This window comes from Arachis stenosperma, chromosome 3 (assembly GCF_014773155.1).
Source record: "Arachis stenosperma cultivar V10309 chromosome 3, arast.V10309.gnm1.PFL2, whole genome shotgun sequence".
Taxonomy (NCBI): domain Eukaryota; kingdom Viridiplantae; phylum Streptophyta; class Magnoliopsida; order Fabales; family Fabaceae; genus Arachis; species Arachis stenosperma.
Genome location: NC_080379.1, coordinates 39,518,631 through 39,540,407, shown reverse-complemented (window position 1 = coordinate 39,540,407; position 21,777 = coordinate 39,518,631). Strand labels below are relative to the sequence as shown.

Sequence of the window (21,777 nt, the reverse complement as noted above, 5' to 3'; positions counted from 1 at the left end):
AAACTCTAAGTCATACACGAAAGTACCAAACAAGTAAACAAAACAATGATCGATATGCTGCGAAAAGAGTATGAAATATTTTCCATGAAGGATGGAGAAACCATTGGTGAGATGTTTGAGAGGTTCTTAATCATTATAAACAGCTTGGATGCTATGGGTATGGCCCACACTGAACAAACACTTATGAAAAAAGTTCTTAGAAGCCTATCAAAAGAGTAAGAAACAAAAGTCACTGTTGTGGCTGAAAGCAACAACCTGAGTCCTTTAACCTATGATGAGTTGATAGAAAAACTTCTAGCATATGAAACCACACACACCAGTCAAGACACAAAGAGAAAAAGAGTGACCCTAAAATCAAAATTTGAGTCATTGGATGATGATTCCAATGATAGTTTTTCGAATGATGAAATTGTCTTTTTTTTTTTTTGCTAGAAGATTGAGAAGGCTAATGAGAAGTAAAGGCAAGTATAAGGGATCAAGTTCAAAGGAGCAAAAGAGGGATCTAAGTAAAGTTATCTGTCATCACTGTAAGGAGGCAGGACACTTCAAGTTCAACTGTCCTAAGCTCAAAAAAGAAAAAAGTGCTTATGACTTCATGGGAGGATCTAGAAAACGATTCTGATAAGGATGAAGACTCCGAATATAAAGCACAAGTCTGTCTAATAGCTGTTCATGATCAATTAGATGAGGTAAATTACTTTAATTTGTCCATTGAAAATTTACATGTTATTATTGATAATCTCACTCATTATTCTGAAAAATTGCTTAAGTTTGTCTAATGGCTGTCACCCGTACAGGCTGCTTTTGAACGAAGTTGAAAACTTGGTAACAAGCCTGCAGAAAGTTGAGTGGTGTCATGCCTTGAGAGAAGCTAATAGTGCTACGGACCTAATGGCTAAAAAAAAGGACAATATTTACCTCCTGGAGTTTATCTGTTTGATCACCTCCAACGGACATAGTACATTCTTTGGAAATGGATTTTTTTGGCACTTTTAGATTAAGAGAAGATTAGCTGATTTTTTTTGTGTTTGTTTCCTTGTTTTAGTCCCTACTTTCACCATTTTTTTTTGTTTTACCTTTTTATTTTATTTTTTTTTATAATTTTTATTCTGTTATCATGCTTATTAAACAAAAAATAATGTTTATGAGCTTGCAATTAATAAGCATTCATTAATTAATCTATCTATTTTTATTATATAAAAGTTCATACTAACTTTTTTTTATGTTGAATTTAAATCATGTTTTCTCTTTTAATAATGTCATGTAGCAATTTTGGTTATTTGGCAAAGAAAAAGTATTGGAGACCAAGAGATAGTTTGCCAACTTTTGACAATAATAATAAATAATTATTTTTTTATATTTTTTAAAAAATAAAATTTGAATAATCATCATTTAATCAAAACTTACCCTTTCATTTTCATTTTTACTCTTAGAAACCTAATCTCTCTCGCAAGCCCTCTACGATGCCCTCTCTCCAAAGACAGCAGTCGCTTCATTCGTCGCGCCTCCACCCTAGTCTCCTTGCATCCGTTACCACCGCCTCATCTGTGGTTTGTCCAGGAAAGACAGCCAGCATCGCACGTCTGTTTCACTGCCATTGCGCCCCTTCAGCCACCCTTCTTCACGTGCAGCTAATCTCCTAGTCGCCGCCTATCCGCCGCGCGTCCTCCATCATAGCTATAACGCGTCCTGCCTTGCTGTTGCACCATCCAGAGTTCAAATTTGAATCAGGTACAGTCACTCAATGGTTCAATCTCCCTCTTCAAATTTTTTATTTGTCAAAGTAAGTGTTTGGAGTTTGAATTTTGGAGGATCAAGTATGTTATTCACTGATTTTGGAATTTTTGTTGGTTTTATATGTGAATCCACATGTGTATGGTGTTTGAATTTTAGAATTATTTTTACTAGTTGCAAACCCAACTCTTTCACACACTAAGGGGGCTCGTTGCAGTAAATACAACCATGGAGAAGTTGTGTTTTTTCAGGTAAATTCTTAACTCAATGGCATTGAAGAATTGATTTTTCTATTATTTTATTTGATATTAAATATTTGAGGAAAAGAAAAAAGAGGGTGTTCCAATCCAATATAAGGGCAACTCCAAATTTCTAATAATTGTCTACCCCATAAGTAGGATTCTGATTTTGCAATTTAGGAATTTTAGTCCGTTGTGTGTGTTCATGGGAGAATAATAAGTAAAGTCATTTTGACTCGTTGAAAGTCATGACTTATTTTGTGGATAAATTAAAATCTTGACTAGTTAGGAAATATTTCAACTTCTATCATCTACTGAAGAACAAAATTTGTCTAAGAAAAGCTTATGCATGTTATTGCTTAAACAGGAATATTTCTAGCTTAAACTTCATTTATGTTTGTAATCTAACTCCCTTAAGTTGTAGATTTTTTGTCTTTTGAGGTTTCAGATGTGTCTTCTTCTATTATTTTGCATGTTTCTTTTTTATATATATATATTTTGAATGTTTCTATTTTTTTGTTAAAGGTTTTGGATTTTTCTTGTTATTGTACATTTACAGAGTAAAAAACATACAAGAAGAAGAAGAAGACGACATCCGAAAATAGCCTTTGGATGAGTTTCTTATGAGTTGTTGTTTGTGTTTATGTACAATGGAGGGGTTGATGTACTGGGTTTTATGATGTAAAGTTGGGTTGATAGAATTTTTTTTATTAGATTGATATTTTTTGCATTGTAGATAGATTTTATGTATTGTACAATTGAGAGTTGATGTTCTATTTAGAGGCCACCAACAACAAATAAACGAAAGAAACAAAGAGTCATAATATAATTTTTGTATATCATTAATTTGTTTTTGGTGCAGGTAGAGATTTCAAATGTGGCATCTTAAAAGTACAATATTTATGTATGTAGTAGATTGCCAAAATTTTAATTATTTATTGAAAAAGAATCTCCTATTCTCGTGTAGAATTATCTAATCAAAAGACACCTCCATATAGGAATAGCTAGATGACTCTCTACCTGTGTTGTACACATTTTTTATGTGATGATTTACTTAGTCGGTTTTGGTTATTTATGAAGAATAATTATTTTTTATTATCTACGTTTTTGAAATTCCACAAGTATTAAAATGAAGCGGAAAATAATGGACTGTACTATTGTTTTTGTGTGTGATACATTGATAATTGTAAAGCATTGAGAATGGGCGAGTCCTCTGCATTTAAAATTGTAACTTGAAATCTAGACAAGTACATGTTATTATATTATGTTATTATACTATTATAAGTTTTTCAGGTTCAAACTTTAAGGTGGATCAACTCTAGTTATACGACTTATAGTTTTGTACACACGTTCACAAAAAATACATCCATGTAAAAGACACATGAATAAGAAGATAAATCTACAAAGACACCTCCATTAAAAGACAAGTGTATAAAAAGACACTTCCTGAAGACACGTCCACAAAAAGATACTTCCATAAGAAGACACATGCATAAAAAGATACTTTTTGAAGACATATTCACAAAATACACTTTCTGTAGGAGACACATTTATAAAAAGGACACTACACCTAAAGACACATCCACAAAAGACACCTCCTGTAGAAGACACATGCATAAAAAATACTTCCTGAAGACACATCCACAAAAGACACCTCCTATAGATGACACATACATAAAAAGACACACCTCCTTAAAGAAACATTCAACAGAAGACACCTCCATTTTAAAGACACATGCATAAAAAGACATATCATCTGAAGACACATTCAACAAAAGTCACCTTTCAGTCTATGTGGCCACATGCATGAATAAAAATACCCATTAATAAGATCAATGTCCCAACATAGGATTTAAAACCACCATAGATGGATCTTACATGTAGTGAAAACAAAATTCCACAAGAGTATAAACAAAAACACAACTAATAATAATATATAAATCCAAAATAAACAATCAATATGTGTAACAAGAAACTATTAACATGAAACAAATGTTGTTCAGCAAGAGTGGTATCATAATACTAGTTAAACAATAATGTTCTATGCAACTTTTTTCTTTTCATGTTTCTCTCATTTGTAGTTTTTTTTTTTTTTTGGGTATTCCGTTAGCACGCTGAATCATACTTTTCGTGCTCGGTGCCGTGAACGGAGTCTTTACCTTTTTATGTTTGTTGCTGGAATGATTGTATCGCACAACAGGTTGAGGACGTTTGTCGAGAGCCTTCAGTGCTTGATTAATGGCCGAATTATTAGGATCCATGATAATATCGAGCATTATTTTCTTCCTATATTCCTTCAAGGTGTCCTGCATGTAAATTCATCTACATTAATGGAGTGAAAAACATTGAGCATTGAATAAAAACAACTAAATTCAGTCGAGAGAAGACACATTCACTCAAGTCACATTCAAGTAAGTTCACCCAAAGACACCTCTATCAAAGACACATTTAATAAAAAGTTCAGACAAGAGAAAAATGCATAAAATCTTTCATTGGGCAACATGAACTGATCCAACAAAAAAATCATGTAACACTTTCAATAAACACAACTTGAACAAAGTCAGATAAATGAATTTACTGACAAATAATCTGAATCATGGAGCATAGCAGAAAAATTAAATTTAAACTAAAACACTAAAACCCTTCTACTCAGAAAAGTTAATTTCATAAATTATCACCCACATGATCTTATACTTAGAATAAATTCAAACAATACACATAAATAAGTACTAAAAAACACATTCACTAAAGACACAGTCAATCAATTTTACCCGAACTCACCTCCATCATTGACACATCTAACAAAAACTCAGGCAAGAGACACATGCATAAAATCTTTCACTGGCAACATGCACTGATCCAATTGAAAAATCATGTAACACTTTGAATCAACATAAATTCCAACAATCAATTAACACTTTTATCAACTACCATCCACATGATCCTACACTCACACTAAATTCAACCAAAACACAGACATAAGTACTAACCAACGAGTTCAACGGACAATAGCTACACGACGATACCGTAAACGTCCAACGCGGCGAGCGTGGAGGCAGAGCACGTGGAGGGGCCGTCTGGTGGCCAACTAGGGAATGCAACGCGTCTTCACGGGAACGGCGATGGGCAACCTGCGTCAGGACCCACAGTGGTGGCGCCGAACTACACTTTCGAGTACCAGGGGTTGCTCGCCGATAAAATCGCTAGCGACACAGGCGTGGAGACCAGTGTTGATCGCTGACAAAAGCACAGCCGGCGCTGACCAATGTTGACGCCAGCGACGGAAAACGCAACTGAGGATGGAAGGGACAGGTCGGGAGTCACAGCCGTTGGGGATTGGGGTTGACGCATTACTGAAACGGTGAAAGATTGTGTTAATTATGATTACTAATGGTAATTGGTGGTAAATTAGGTTTACTTTGGATGATTGAGAATGTGCTTTTTTCTACTACAATGGGCTTTGGGGTCCAGCCCAATAGGATTTGGCAGGAGTTGGCTGGACCCCTCTTGATTACCTAGCAAAATTGTTTGACAAAACTTGAAAATCAACTAATCAACTTTTTTAATGAATTTGCCTTACAACAGTAAACAATCACAACTAAATAAAATTATAACCGCATAATTAATTAATTTATTACATATTATTATTCAATAAAAATATAAAGTATTAATTAAATGCAATAAACATTCACATTAAAAATGTCATAATAATAATATTGATCATAACAAATTTTAAGTTATAAATATTCAAATTTTATACGATTTGACCTATTTATATGTCATACATATGACTCTTACCGCTATTACTTCATTCTCAATCAATTTTCTCTAACTCTAATTTCTTTGAATTATTTCTGAACTATGAAGCATCTCAAAATTATACAATAGAATACCATCTTTTAGACAATATTGTCAAACACATAGAAAATTGGTTTTTCAAAGTTCGCATGATTTATCTGTGGAAAATATTTACACTAAATAAAAAAGAGCCCATCTGTTTAAAAATTATTATATTAGATGATAAAGTACAAAATAAAAATACTTATTGCATTTTTAAAACGAATTTACAAAAATAAGACACTCTTATTAAATTTACTTTTTATACTTTTTTTATTATTAATACTTTACATATAATTATATTTTAAGATTCTTATAATTATACTTATTTTAATATGCTATTGGTTGTTGCTTTGGTAATAACTAAAAAAATTAAATGTTAATAATTTTGTTTATTAATTTTTAATTATAATTTATTAATACCGTACAGAACATCTCTTCATATAATTGTGAGAGAAAATATGTTAACAAATTTAAACATTTGTTATAAACACTACATAAAAAACTAAATCCGTCAACTAAAACAATTACAAAAATAAAATAACACATAAAAATATAACTTTGTAAAACTCTAATATAAAAAATGTTTGCATTACAGAATATTTTAATAAAAAATATATTAAATTTAATATTAGTTTACGTATATTTTAGTTAATTTTTAAAGAGTATAAGATTTATTAGAATATACTGTATATTATCATTAATTTACTGTGTCACTCTAATTATGTATTAAGTCTAGAACTGCAAGTTATTGTTGGCAAAAGATCTAGTGGCTTCCTTTAAAGAAGGATTGCCTATCTATAATTCTCTATTAAATATTTAAAAAAGTATTTCTATTTTTATTGATAAAAAATTATGAATATTATTTATATTTGTGTATTTTGTTCTTTTACCAAATGATGTTGATTGTTGACTCTTCTGTAGGGTAATTCATTCAATTTGTTAAAAGTAGGTACATTTTTAATTAATGGTTATGTTTTGTTTTTTATAATTTGTTGTGAGTAGCCTTCATTTATTTATTACTTTTTTTTTTGTATGAAACAATTATGTTTTAGACTTCTCCATTTTTATATATTTAATTTCTTATATCTTTATTTATTTATTTATTTAAAAAATAATTATTGAAGCTAGTTTGAACAAGAAAGCCTTTCAAATATGGAAGTTTAAAAAATAATTATTTGCTTTTTAATTAGAAAAATATACTTTACTATTTCAATCATCATAAATTTCAATAATGTTACTAAATATGAACGAAAATATGCATGCAAATTATTATTTAAAGTAAATATGATTAAGTCTGTAATTGTTTAAATATATTTTAAAAATAAAAAAAGAGACAATATTTTTCTTTCATTTTTTTTAATTTTTCTTTTCTATTTTACACGAGCTAAAACAAACAATAACTACTTCTCCCTCCTCAAAAATTGGGGAGAGATGACAAACTATCGGAAAGTGACGAAAAATATATAGTTTCTCCATGACAATAAGTAAGTAGTGGATGAACTAATCGGTGAAGTCAAAAAAGCATCAAAGCATTGACAAAAGAAAAGGAAAAAAATGACACATAAAAAAATATGAAAAGTACAATGATTTCACCCAAAAAAAATCAACTTATCCTCCTCAAGGAGAATACCATAGCTCTGATACCATGTTAGAAAGGGGAGAGAAAGCAATAGGAAAAGGTTTGTGAGTATTCAAGTTGTGTAAAATGATAGAATATAGAAGGGTATTTATAGGTGATAAGAGAATCGAAATAATAAAGATGTAATATCATATAATAAACATTTAGATATATTGAATAATGCTAATTGATCTAATTGATTTTAATTATACTCTAATAATTATATTTAATTAATTGATATACATAATATTAAATTGTGTGATACTTAAATATCTCTATTTTTATTGATAAAATATTATGAATATTCCTTATATTTGTGTATTTTGTTCTTTTACCAAATATTGATTCTGCTCTTCATTCTGTTGTTAAAGTAGGTACACTTTTAATTAATCGTTATGTTTTGTTTTTTGTAATTTGTTGTGAGTAGCCTTCATTTATTTATTTATTTATTTAATTTTTGTGAAACAATTATGTTTTAGAGTTTTTGATTTTTATATATTTAATTTTTTGTATCTTTATTTATTTATTTAAAAAAACGATTATTAAAGGTAGTTTGAACAAGAAAGCCTTCCAAATATGAATGTTTAAAAAAATTATTATTTGTTTTTTAATTAGAAAAATATACTTTACTATTTCAGTCATCATAAACTTCAATAATGTTACTGAATATGAATGAAAGTATGCATGCAAATTATTATTTAAATAAATATGATTAAGTCTGTAATTATTTAAATATATTTTAAAAATAAAAAAGGAGACAAAATATATTTCTTTCATATTTTCAATTTTTTTTCTATTTTATACGAGCTAAAACAAATAATAACTACTTCTCACTCCCTAAAAATTACGAAGAGATGGCAAACTATCAAAAAATGACGAAAAATTTATGGTTTCTTCATGAGAATAAATAAGTAGTGGATGAATTAATCGATGAAGTCAGAAAAGTATCAAAGCATTGACAAAAAAAAAGAAAAAAATGACAAAAAAATATGAAAAGTACTGTGATTTCACTGGAAGAAAATCAACTTATCCTCCTCAAGGAGGAAACCATGGCTCTGATACCATGTTAGAAAGGGAAGAAAATCAATAGGAAAAAAGTTTGTGAGTATTTAAGTTATGTAGAATGATACAATATAGAAGGGTATTTATAGGTGATAAAAAAATCGAAATAATAAAGACATAATATCATATAATAAATATTTTGATATATTGAATAATGCTAATTGATCTAATTGATTCTAATTATACTCTAACAATTATATTCAATTAATTGATATACATAATATTAAATTGTGTGATACTTAAATATATAATTAAATCAATTAGTGGATATAATTAATCCATCATAATAAATTGTATTTAATGAGTTAAAAGAAATAAATTAGGAAACACTCTCAAAAGCATGCCACGTCAGCTTTATCATTAGGTGTAAAAAATGATTTTTGTATAATAGAATAGATTTCTAGCTGCAAACAGAAAAACAGAGAAAATAATATACATGGTACATGACATGTTTTATTTTGTATTGATACATATTCAACACTAAATTGCTAATATGATAGCTCCAGGCCGAATTAGATAACAAACTCTATAGTCCATACCACCTGGCCGAAAGTAGCCGAGGCTCCTGTTTGGGTGGCACCTAGTGCTTACTATGGAATATGGATAAGAGTAGGGGTGACAACATGTACCCTACCCGCGGGTATCAAATCCGACCCCACCCGATCGGGTAGGGTTGTCAACCCTACCCGACAAGCTCGCACCCTATATATGTATGTTATATATGAGAAAAGCTCAGTATACAAGCGATTAGGGCTTGTAATTATTACAAGTTCATTAACGCCTAATCCACCAAAACGTGCTGTAATTCCTACGTCACTTACACGCACTATATTCACGCGTTTCACGTTTTTTTTGTGCCTCTTTTTCTTCTTCTTCTTTCTCCGTGCTTCCTCTTCCTCGTCCTCTTCCTCTTCCTCTTCCTCTTCCTCTTCTTCTTCTTCTTCTTTTTCTTCTTTCCCTGTGTCTCTTTTTCTTCTCTTCCTCCCTCTTTTTTTATTGAAATTTCTTCTCCTCTTTTCGTTTTCTCTTTCTCCTTCATCAAAATCACCAGAAAAAACGAAGAAACATTATTCAAGGTACGTTTCTCCTTCTTCTTCTTCTTCTTCTTGCTACACGTTCTTCTTCCTCTTCCTGTTCTTCTTCTTTATTTACGTGCTTTTTTCTTTGTTTTCTTTCTTCGTTATTCTCGGTTTCCATTGTTTTTTGACATCAAGTTCTGAAATCGTTTTTGAAGAAGAAGAAGCAGCAGCAGAAGATGAGGAGGAAAAAGAGAGAGAGTTCTGAATTATGCATAAGGTGTACTTCAACGAATTTTGGGTGTATTTCTTAAACTCTTTGGGTGTATTTTTGTAATCCTTTGGGTGTATTTCTATAATTCCTTTGGGTGTATTTCTGTAATCCTTTGGGTGTATTTCTGTAATCGTTTGGTTTATTTCTGTAACTGTTTGGGTGTATTTCTATAATTCTTTGGGTGTATTGATTTCAAGAAGAAATATACTGTCTCTCCCTATATTGGGTGTATTTCTTAAATCCTTTGGGTGTATTTCTGTAATCCTTTGGGTGCATTTCTGTAATCGTTTGGTTTATTTCTGTAACTGTTTGGGTGTATTTTTGTAATCCTTTGGATGTATTTCTATAATCGTTTGGGTGTATTTTTGTAATCGTTTGGGTGTATTTCTGAAGTTCCATCATCTTCAAAACAATTTCAAAGCTTGATTTCAGAAACCATGAAAATCGAAAAAAAAAGAAGGAGATCGAAGGTAAAGAGAGAACGCTTCTATACAAATCATACAAGTCATTTATATTCACGCTTCTTCTTCTTCTTCTTCTTCTTCTTCTTCTTCTTCTTCTTCTTCTTCTGTAACGCGCTTATTAGGCCCATCTTCTTCTGCTTCTTCTTCTGTAACGCGCGTGTTAGGCCCAACTTGTAAGACTTGTAAACAAAAAAGACTTGTTAAAATCCGCAACAGAGGTGTAAATTTAATTTTTTATCGGGTGTATTTATAGTCTGTGTTTGAGTGTATTATGCAGATCTCTATACAGACCGTCATATATGGGTTCCAATCTATCTGGATCACCACTTCATATTATAGTACCTGTAAATCAGACATTTTGAATACACCAGAGAGAGTTTAATTATGGAAAAAAATTTACTTATAATTGGATCAAATATATTTACACCATGTGTTCAATTTCTTACAAGAGTATATAACAGTTACATTAATCAGTGACAATATCATTAGAATCTATCTGACAAAATGGACTCAATAACAATGAGGATGGCCTGGACAGTCTTATTGCATCACTTCTCCTCGTTCATATTTCTGAATTTCTCACTCAACAGATGGGTTGCACACTTTAGGTCCTTGATTTGCTGTAAACAAAGCAAAATTAGAGTTAGATATATTTCTATTATGAAAAACTGATTTGATTGAAGACATATATTTGTTCTTACATTTTTTTCAGCTTGGTTTTTGCCTTCTATTTTTACTGCAATGAAAAATACACCCATAGATCAACCAATACACGCAAATCGATTTTATAAGTATTTAATGAGATCAGTTCAAAATGATGTTCAATTGACTCAAACAACGATAAATATACAAGCTCTAGCAATATTACAATGTCAAGCAATATACACCCAAGGACAAGCAATATTAGAACAGTTGCAACAGTTGATTATATTACATGATATGGATTCAGGAATATACACCCAACAAATTACGCCGTATACACCCAACAAATTACGCCGTATACACCCAACAATCAACCATATACACCCATACAAATTACTCCATATACACCCAATAAATTAAGCAATATACAGCGAAAAATCAGTTACGAGAAGAACTAGAACAAGAAAAACAGTAAAACCTAGAACCACTTTGAAGAACAGTAAAACCTAGAGGAACTTACAAGAAGAGTAAAATCTAAAATAAGAAGAATAGTAAAAACAATGATATGAGATTTAGAACAAGAAGATCAATAAAACCTAGAAGAACATAGAAGAACAGTAAAACATAGTTCTTCGATTTCGAAATCAGAAACAGAAATGTGGAAAATGTACAAGATGAGTAAAACAATAATGTACCTTGAATAATATTTTGTTGATGGTTTCTGCTATTATTCGCGACGAGTTCAAATGTCTCTTCAGTTTGGAATGTTCTCGAAACTTTGTGGTTTGTGTTTTCTTTGAAGGAGAAGAGGAAGAGTTAGCCATGACGAGCGATTATTCCGAAGAGTAACTGTTTGAATGACGCGCGTGGGTTGACGCTCCATTTAAAGGGAGTTAATGCGCGTAGACAAGTTATTGAGTTGGGCTAACTTGTAAGGCTTGTAAGCCTTTTTTGCTTGTATGTGTAGCAGACCCCGTTATATATTTATATAAAAATATGTTTCAAGTGAATGTTGAACCAAAGACTACACACTAAATGTAAAAGATCCTTAGCCACTAAAAGATCATTAATTGATAATTTAATTTTTTTTTTTTTACATAAAAGTCAGTTCTATTTTAAATTATCATGAAGTTAGTTATATAATAATTTTCCATCTTTTTTGTAACCCGCGGATAGGGTCGAATACCCGCGGATTGAGAACGGATAGGGTTAAGGTTAGGATATTCTCAACCCGCGAATAGAGTATGGTTGAATTTATATAAAAATCTCAACCCATGAGTAGGGTTAGAGTTGGCTTTAAACCCTACCCTACCCATTGCCACTCCTACTCCTAGATAAGAGCGCATCTTGCTTCCATCAAATCAAGATCCTCTAAAGTAAAGACGTTAATAAAGTGGTAAAATAAGAAATTAATCATTCTTAAATTAAAATAATAAAACCCATTTAATGAAAAGATGAATAACCCATCACTTTACCAACTTCCTCGTTTAAGAGAATCCAAATTCCTTCCATCCATGTTCTCTATAATAAGTCTGGTGTGAAAATGGTTAAAGAGGCAATAAGCCAATAACGTTTCTCAATTAACTATTGTCCATGAACTTGGACCATTAATAACCATGCATCAAATGAACAAAATAGTCAAACCTCTGCTCGACAAACAAAAATGGTATACTCAACAGTCTCATCTTTCATATTTGAGATTCCGTGCATCAAAGAAACAGATAGATGTACACTCAACCAAAAAAGAAAAAAAAGATGTACACTCCAGAATCAAATAGTTTGTCAATGCGTTGACGATTGTCCTAATGCTGGAGATAACAGGAACTGATTCTCTCGGACACAACAAATGAATCGCCTAACCAATCGGGATCAACTCCTGACGAGAGATTTAAGAGAGTTTACAAAGAGAACTGAATCACTTGTACAGCAGAGATATATTTAATAATAAAAAAGTCTACGCGAAAAACCATTACAGTTCATATGGATCCCAAGCTAATACATTCCTCTAATTTTATCACGTCCCACACCACGCCTATCATCTCTTACACGATCCAAGTACATATCTTGGCGATAGTCTTTTGGCGGTGGGGCACCCCTTATTGGAGAACGGCTTCTCTCTCTCACGTCACGGGCCCACGGACCCCGGTGAGGCAAGAGAGGTGCAGAGGGTGGGGGCGATGGCAATCGCCTATCAAAAACTTTTCTTTCACCAGAGAAATCATCTCTTGCAGGGCGTCTCGGACCAAAGTCCAGTGGGGGGGACCTATCAAACCTGTTTCTCCCCCTGTATGAATCTTCAATGTAATCTATCCGCTCTCTGCGCGCATGAGGAGAATCCGGAAATCTTCCTTCATGCCTTAGTGGTGGCAGATACTCTTTAGGAGCATCCCTGGCAAAACCCCGAGGTGGAGATCTATAGCCATTCATTGCCCTTTCCGGAGAACGGGCAATCGAGGGGCCAGGAAGGCGTCTAGGAGGAGCATGAAGTGGTGGAGGACCAGGATAAGCCCTCCGAGGACTTGCACCACTAGCAAAACGAGGCCTATTACAGCTGTTACAGTGGTCCCGCCTTGCAAAGTTAAGATTGCCACATCTGCAACATCACAAAGCCAGATAAATTGAGGGAACGTACTCGTGTGAAGAATATAACCAACACGTAACTATCATCTAACTCAAAATACAACATCCAGAACCTCATGACTAAATACAAGATATATAAGCGCATGTGCAAGAAGCAATTCCCACTCAAGCAGAAAACATAGTTACCTGGGATCCGGACAGAACCAATCTCCCTCCCTAGGACGCACATTTGGATTATTTCTACTGACGTTGTCCCCTCTAAGTAATCCAGGATTGAAGCCAGGCCTATCAAAGGCTCTACCGACTGGCCTGCCACCTACTCTCCCTCGGCCATAAGGGGGTGATGGGTCTCGATATCTCCCAGCTTCTCTTGCATTACCATACCCACGATTTCGTGACAAATTATCATAATCAGAACCATAGCGATGATCTGCATCGCTGCGACGAACTGGAGAGGCAGAACCTGCATGAGTTCTATGTCCTGGGAAAAGAAAGACAGCACAGTCTAAAAATAAGGAACCAACATGAAGTAAAGGACAAAGTAACTATGCAATCTATATTAAAAGCGTAATATTAGCGATCAGCAACAGCCAGACGGTCTTTGACACTTCATAAGGAAAGTTATCACCACGCAGGGATCTTCCTCATTGTTATGTAAGAAGGTGAAGTGCGCATGAGGTTTACATGATAACCCTTCACTGTTGCTTCCCAAACAGCTGATCCTTGTTAGCAGCAAAGTTAACATGTCAAACGAGCCAGCCAGGATTCGGACTAACAAAAGTATCCATGTCCTTGATACAAGCCAACCCATATCTTTTTCTATCTCAAACGGCTACGTTCATTTACCTCATAGACTACTACATAGTTAAATATAAACTATTTAACCTAAGCATTCTATAGTTTGAAGCTACGCCACTTAATGCAATCTCCTCTATAAAATAAAAACCAAGTTACAAACCCAGCTTCAAATGAAGTTATTTTCTAATTCCTAGAAAACGCAGGCCCGTGAAGGAAACCAATAATTAGATTTCACCCTTCACAATGTAATCTCACATCCACAAGCAGAATACCAAAATGTACACCATAAAGAAATATGCACCAGTGAACACCACCAAAGCACAAATAATCCCAACAGTTTAATCCATTGTGCCAGAGGTCAGATTTAGGCAACAAAGTTCAGAAATTTGCAGAAAACCATACCAAACAATGATCCAGGCAGAAAACCCCACCAAGCCAATTAGCAAGTGAAACAATGACCATAAGCAATCCACCCCCCGTTTTTTGCTATAAACTATAACCTAAATAACTCCAAAACAACAGTAGAATGAAATTGAATAGAGAAGTATGTTGCCACCGTGTTAGAAGACATGCATCCATTTTCACCATATCATTGCCCCAAGCCAGCGTATTCTCAATAGGAAAAATCTTAAGGATTAAGCAGAAGATAGAAAAATCCCAATACAATTGAAACGCCCAAATTTGCATGATGATGAATTATTACTCTGAAAAGAAGCCTTTGAAGTAGTAAACAAATATCTGTCTGTACCATCCCTATATAATCAACCAAATGAGGAAAAAAAACCCCCCTAAAAGCAAAATGATAACCACCGGCCACAATCATCGCAAGGGTATTAATATGTAACTGGAATTGCAATTACCATGGGCCCAAAAACAGAACCATGTAACCAGTGATGGTATGAAGTTTATCATTGGTGAACATGTTGTCATGAGGTCAGGAAGGCTTCCACAGAAATAACAGTGCACTCACTCACGGAGAAATCCTTATCAAGGAGCCAAGACCCATCAAAAGACTGGTTACAACTAAAGATGATATCACTAAAACAATTAATAAGAGGTCAGTTTCAGCCCTCTACATGAGTGTCCTGTCACCAAAATTATGTCTCTGTCCTAGATCAAATCTCAGATTCCATTAAACCCCCACAGATAACCCAAACCAAACATATAGCCATGGCTCTGCAAAATAAGAACACATGAGACGGATTCTTTGCTGCAAAAAACCCACATGTTCAGCAGAATAGACTCATCCATCATCCAAAAATCTTATAAACCCTTGAATTAAAAAAAATATCAGATCATGATCCAAGGCTTAATTCATAGCATCGTGCCTTCCTCAAGGCCCAAGTTCTTGCAAGCACAACAGAGCTGTAACACACAAATGTAAAATTTATTTACTGGTTGACACTTGACACTCCATAATTGTTAGGAGATCCACATGGTTGACAAACATATTGTATAAACATTAACTCTAATAAAACTCATCACAATATATGGTAGTTTCCATATGATGGGACCCTCACACAAATCAAAGAGAATTTCAACTCACTTAGTCCACGTGAAATCATACTTAAAAAGTTCTGAGTTCCTGGCATGGAAAAGAAATAACCTAATAATACTCTTTAGTTATGAGAACTATATAGGCAGTAAATGAATTCACCTGTGTCATATTTCAACATGAATTTATTTTAGGTTATTGACTAATAACATACCTCCGGGATGCAGGCGAGTATATAACAACAATAGGGTAAATTATTGATGCCAAATTAAATTAAATTAAATTAAATTAAATTAAATGCCTATACAGAACAACGAACCCTAATTCATGGTAGCACGAATCCAAATCCATTAGAAAAGGCCTATCGGCAAAATTTCAACAAGAGACAGAAAAAGCGTCAATGCGTACACAAAAAACATGTTAACCGCACGTGCAAACGTAATTTCTCAGAAGATACAAACACATGATATATCGATCTGAATTTGAAAAGAAAACGAAAACCTAAGTCGCAATCAAATTGGATAAGCGATGAAAAAACAAGGAGAGAGAGAGAGAGAGAGAGAGAGAGAGAGAGAGAAGACAAACCAGGAGGATCGTGTGGGAATCGAGCGGAGCGGGAATGAAGAGGTGGAGGAGGAGGGTCACGGTCACGGTCACGGTCTCGATCGCGGTGACGATGACGGTCGGGTGAAGGAGAGGCGTCGGTGGTGTTGGTGGAGGGACGGACGACGAGGCTGCTTAAGAGAGGCGGCTGCTGGTGGTGCTGATGCGGCGGCGCTTCTTCGTTGTTCTCTCTGGAAGCCATATTGAGTGCAGTGATTGTGATTGTGATTGTGAATTGACGCTCTCACGCCTTCACAACAAATCCTTTTCCTTTTCCTTGGCTTCCTGTGTGTTAGGGTTTGTTCGGGGGAGTTTTTTATTTTATTTTAAATAATTTTTATTAAAAGATTAAAAAAATTAAAAAAAATTTATATTTAGATTTTTTATATAACAAAAATTATTTATTAATTATATTTGAGTATAATAATATAAAAATATTACTTAACTATTCTTTTAAGTAAAAAATATCTTTTTAAAAATATAAATTGTAATTTAAAAAATAATAATTTTTTAGTATTTTTATTTTTATTATCAAAAATTTATTAAATATGTTAAAAAATAAAAAATATTTTTTAATTTAAAATTTTTTTATTTTTTAAAAATAATTTATAAAAATTGATTTTTAAAATATAATTTTTTAAAAGTTATAGTATTTGTATTTAGTAAATTAAATTAAAAATAATATTTAATAAATAATAATAAATATTGCATTTAGTATAATAATTTTTAAAATTAAAAATATTATAATAGACATTAATATAAGGATTAAATTTTAGATATTAATTAAGGTATAAGAATATATTAGACTTTTTAATTTTGATAAATATAATTTATTACTGAAAAATTCTACCTTAAGTGTTTTCACTTTCATTTTTTAAAAATTGTAAGTACAAGCACCTGATCTTTTTGATGTACTAAAAACAAAAAATAAAGAGTTTGTGCTTTTTAAAAGTTCAAACTCCTCATTTTGTGTTTGGTAAATTAAAAAGATCATGTGCTTGTGTTTGCAACTTTTAAAAGATCGGGATACTTTTGAAAGCACCTAAAATAGAGTTTTTTAAAGTTGGCTTGTGCTTTTCAAAATTTAAAAGTCTAATATAATCTCATATGTTAACCAATTTTCAAATTTAATACTTACATTTATGTCTATTATAGTATTTTTTAATTTTAAAAGCTATTTTGCCAAACGTAATTGATGTTGCTTGTGTTTATTGAAAGCTATTTTTAATTTGATTTACCAAACATAAATACTACAACTTTTAAAAAGTCATCTTTTAAAAGTTAACTTTTATAAGCTACTTTTGAAAAGTAAAAGTTTTACCAAACTAAGCCAATATTGAAAAAGCGAGATCACGCATTTATTATTAGGGTCACGCTAGTGTACAGATCAAAGTTCATACAGATATATAGATTTATTTTCACCTTGTTTCACATGTTGACACGTGTTGGCCCCTTGTTGCAGTATGCAGCTGGCGCAGTGGAGGTGGTGTGAGCTCATGGAAGATGCGATGGAGCCAGCTTGGTGGGGTGTAGTCGAACGGGGTTTTGAACATCCCGCATTCCGTTGGAGGGAGGCTCGCGACATGGGCCTTGTTTGGGGCAAAAAAAAGGATGGCAAGCATGCACTTCGCTTTCACAATGTCATAACATCGAAGGAATCCCTAGGTGCAGTGAGGAGGACTGTCGTCGCTGGTGTTATTGCTGCTACTCCTGTCGGTGGCGCGCGGGATCACCAGTGGTCGAAGTGGTCCGAGGCGGTGAAGGTGCTGGCCCACTGCGCCAAGCCCCAGTTTCGTCGTGGTAGGTGTGGAGTGGGGGACCAGCGATTCGTCATCTTGGTAAGTAAGGAGCTGCCTGGCCCCTTTCCTCATTCATCCTCCATGCTTGTAATTTGATAATGGGCACATGTATAGGATTACCTAGAACGTGAATGGTGTCTTGTTATTTGTTCTATGATTCTATATGTGAGAAAATATACTCGATATAAAATTAGTTAGGATAAGTAATATTTTGATGTTGGGGTAATTAATTTTGGAATCCAATTGTAAAATTAATTAATTTTTTGGAAATAAAATATGTTCGAGGAAGCAAAGAAAACAAGGAATAAGTACTGTAATTAGGAGATGAACAACTATATAGAATTAAGTTTGGTCTTATGCATGATGATTCTTGGTTTTAAAAATGGCTATTACTCTGGAACTGACCGGATGGTAGGGAGGATAAGGAAGCTTAAATTTTTTGTCTCATTAGGACATGCCATGAACGAGATTTACAATTAAGCTTGTATATGAGGTATAGTAAGACGTTGAAATGTGAGTGATATTGTAATACATGTTATTGGTTAAAGTCTTTTAATTCCTGTGATTATTAGGTGGAGATGGTGTTTCACCCTTTCGTTAATAGTTGTGCTGAGAACCATTTTGTGTCAAAGATGGGGTTTAGATTGTTAGTCTTTCTTTTGAAGTTAGTTAAGAAAAGTTACAATTGATGAGCTTTGGTTAGGGTGGTAACACCTCGATGAACCATGTTTTGCATTGAACTCAGAAACAGCTGAATTAAGTTTGAGAAAGAGAGTTTATGGTAGCTAATTTGTTGATGGTTTAGTTATGCCCTTAATTTTTTTTCTGTTCTTGTGAATGTGTCGATGTATTCACCAGTTATTAACGTTGTATTTAATTATACTGAGTTGCTGTTTGTCAATTAAAAATAGTCATTGCTGAATTCTATCTCAAAGTAGATTCAATGCAGTGGTTGTATGCCTTATTGTGGAAGTGAATATTCCCTCCATTGTATATTTGTGGTACAAGTTTTTAGTGTATATCTGCTGTGATTATGAGTTGCATTTCTTTGGTTTGTATGGATTCAGGGTAGAATGTTGCACAACGTTGGCCGATGGAGTTCGACATTGAGGGTCAAGACTCCGATGGGGGGCAGTTCGGATGATTATTCCGGACATTATCGTGGTACTAACGACGAATACGATGATGAGGAGGTCTTTGAGCCCCGAGGTGGTCCCAAAGTAGGGGAAAAAGGTGTTGGTGATTGTGTCAATTGTAGGCGGTCTAGTGGTGCGAATGATGAGGTAGGCAGTGCGCCAAGCCGGCAAGTCTTTGCGGATGACTTCTTGGGTAGAGAGTTTACAACGGAGGAGGATGCTTATGCTGCATACAAGGAGTTTTCCAGATTCAGGGGTTTTGGAGTTCGGAAGGGAGATGTAGCTCAGGTTAATGGGGTTTTGGTCAGAAAAGACTTTTTCTGCCATCGACAAAGGACAAGACATTCTAAGCACTATGACCGTCCTAAGCGAGTAAGGGAGGAGAGGCTCCAGAGCTAGACGGATTCTAAGGCAAAGCTGAAGATTTACTACGATGTGCAACACAGCGTTTGGAAGGTTAGAACCATCATGGACGAACACAACCACGAGCTTGCCCCAGCGATGTTCACGCATCTCCTTCTCAGCCACCGGAAGATGAGTGACGGGGACAAGGCACAGGTGGATAGTTTCAAGCAATTTGGGATCGCAATAACAAAAACAATGGCTTACATGGCTGGGCAGTCTGGTGGGTATGGCATGCTTCGATTTACGAAACGTGATTTGTATAATTATGTGCGTTGGTAAAGGGTTGAGCAAATATGTGATGGTGATGTAGCAACAACTATCAGTTACTTGGAGGGCAAGACGAATGCGGACATGATAACGGTTGCACGCTACACACAAACCGAAGATAATCATTTGGGAAGCCTATTTTGGGTGGACGGTGAGATGATGTCGGATTATCAGGTCTTTGGTGATGTCTTGGCATTCGATTCCACGTATCGTTCTAACAAGTACAGGAAGCCGCTAGTGGTTTTCTCTGGTTCAAATCACGACAAACAGACATGCATATTCGGGTTCACGCTACTGGAGGATGAAGAGGTTCGAACTTACCGGTGGATGTTGTTGAACCTACTGGATGTTATGGGACAGAAGAAGCCATGTGTAGTGGTGATGGATGGGGACAAGGCAATGCGTGCTGCAATTGCGGAGTGATGCCGACCGTGACACATAGACTGTGCGGGTGGCACCTGGAGAAGAACTGCGTCCAAATGGTTAAGGACACAGAATTTTGCAAGGTTTTTAAGAAAGCTCTATATGCAAATTATGAACTCGACGACTTTGAGGAGTATTAGAAGACATCGGTTGAGTCGCTTGGTGGTGCACGAAATTGTGATCATCAACAATGGCGCCAAAAACTTGGTAGCGCTCTCAAACGTGAATCACACTTTGTCACAACTCCGCACAACTAACCAGCAAGTGCACTGGGTCGTCCAAGTAATACTTTACGTGAGTAAGGGTCGATCCCACAGAGATTGTTGGTATGAAGCAAGCTATGGTCATCTTGTAAATCTCAGTTAGGCGGATAATAAAAGGTTATGGAGTTTTCGAATAATAATAATAAATAAACAGAAAATAAAGATAGAAATACTTATGTAAATCATTAGTGAGAATTTCAGACAAGTGTATGGAGGTGCTTGTCCCTGTTGAATCTCTGCTTTCTTACTGCTTTCATCCAATCCTTCTTAATCCTTTCCATGGCAAGCTGTATGTAGGGCATCACTGTTGTCAATGGCTATATCCCATCCTCTCAGTGAAAATGGTCCAAATGCTCTGTCACAGCACGGCTAATCATCTGTTGGTTCTCGATCATGTTGGAATAGAATCCCTTGATTCTTTTGCGTTTGTCATCACGCCCAGCAATCGCGAGTTTGAAGCTCTTCACAGTCATTCAATCCCAGAATCCTACTCGGAATACCACAGACAAGGTTATACTTTCCGGATTCCCATGAATGCCGCCATCAATTCTAGCTTATACCACGAAGATTCTGATTAAGGAATCCAAGAGATATGCGCCCGGTCTAAGGTAGAACGGAAGTGGTTGTCAGTCACGTGCGTTCATAGGTGAGAATGATGATGAGTGTCACGGATCATTACATTCATCAAGTTGAAGTGCAACGAATATCTTAGAACAAGAATAAGTCGAATTGAATAAAAAATAGAAGTACTTGCATTAAAACTCGAGGTACAGCAGAGCTCCACACCCTTAATCTATGGTGTGTAGAAACTCCACCGTTGAAAATACATAAGTGATGAAGGTCCAGATATGGCCGAGAGGCCAGCCCCCAAAACGTGATCACTGGATCCAAAAATACAATCCAGGATGAAAATATAATAGTAAAAAGTCCTATTTATACTAGACTAGCTACTAGGGTTTACAGAAGTAAGTAATTGATGCATAAATCTACTTCCAAGACCCACTTGGTGTGTGCTTGGGCTGGGCTTGAACTTTACACGAGCTAAGGCTTCTATTGGAGTTGAACGCCAAGTTGTAACGTATTTTTGGCGTTCAACTCTGGTTCGTGACGTGTTTCTGG

At 34.4% G+C, this 21,777-nt stretch overlaps 1 protein-coding gene across 2 annotated transcripts; it reads right to left on the bottom strand.

Moving 5' to 3' along the window:
• Positions 1-12,553: 12,553 nt before the first annotated feature.
• Positions 12,554-16,649, bottom strand: LOC130968440 (transcription initiation factor TFIID subunit 15). 2 transcript variants are annotated; one of them, XM_057893716.1, is made up of 4 exons: positions 16,348-16,587; positions 15,128-15,632; positions 13,656-13,950; positions 12,554-13,482 (listed from the first exon to the last, which is right to left on the bottom strand). In XM_057893716.1, the coding sequence occupies exons 2-4, from the start codon at positions 15,195-15,197 to the stop codon at positions 12,882-12,884; spliced, it is 966 nt and encodes a 321-aa protein (XP_057749699.1). In that variant the 5' UTR covers positions 15,198-15,632; positions 16,348-16,587; the 3' UTR covers positions 12,554-12,881. The 2 variants fall into 2 exon arrangements, with proteins under 2 accessions (XP_057749699.1, XP_057749698.1); XM_057893715.1 differs by lacking the exon at positions 15,128-15,632 and having other exon boundaries at positions 16,348-16,649.
• Positions 16,650-21,777: the final 5,128 nt, after the last annotated feature.

Excerpts from the sequence above, each read along its gene's own strand:
- LOC130968440 (XM_057893715.1), bottom strand. The coding sequence starts at position 16,567 with ATGGCTTCCAGAGAGAACAACGAAGAAGCGCCGCCGCATCAGCACCAC. Across the intron at positions 13,951-16,347 it reads ATTCCCACACGATCCTCCTG|GACATAGAACTCATGCAGGT; the intron begins GTTTGTCTTCTC and ends TTCTTTTCCCAG. Across the intron at positions 13,483-13,655 it reads TGGTTCTGTCCGGATCCCAG|ATGTGGCAATCTTAACTTTG; the intron begins GTAACTATGTTT and ends GTGATGTTGCAG.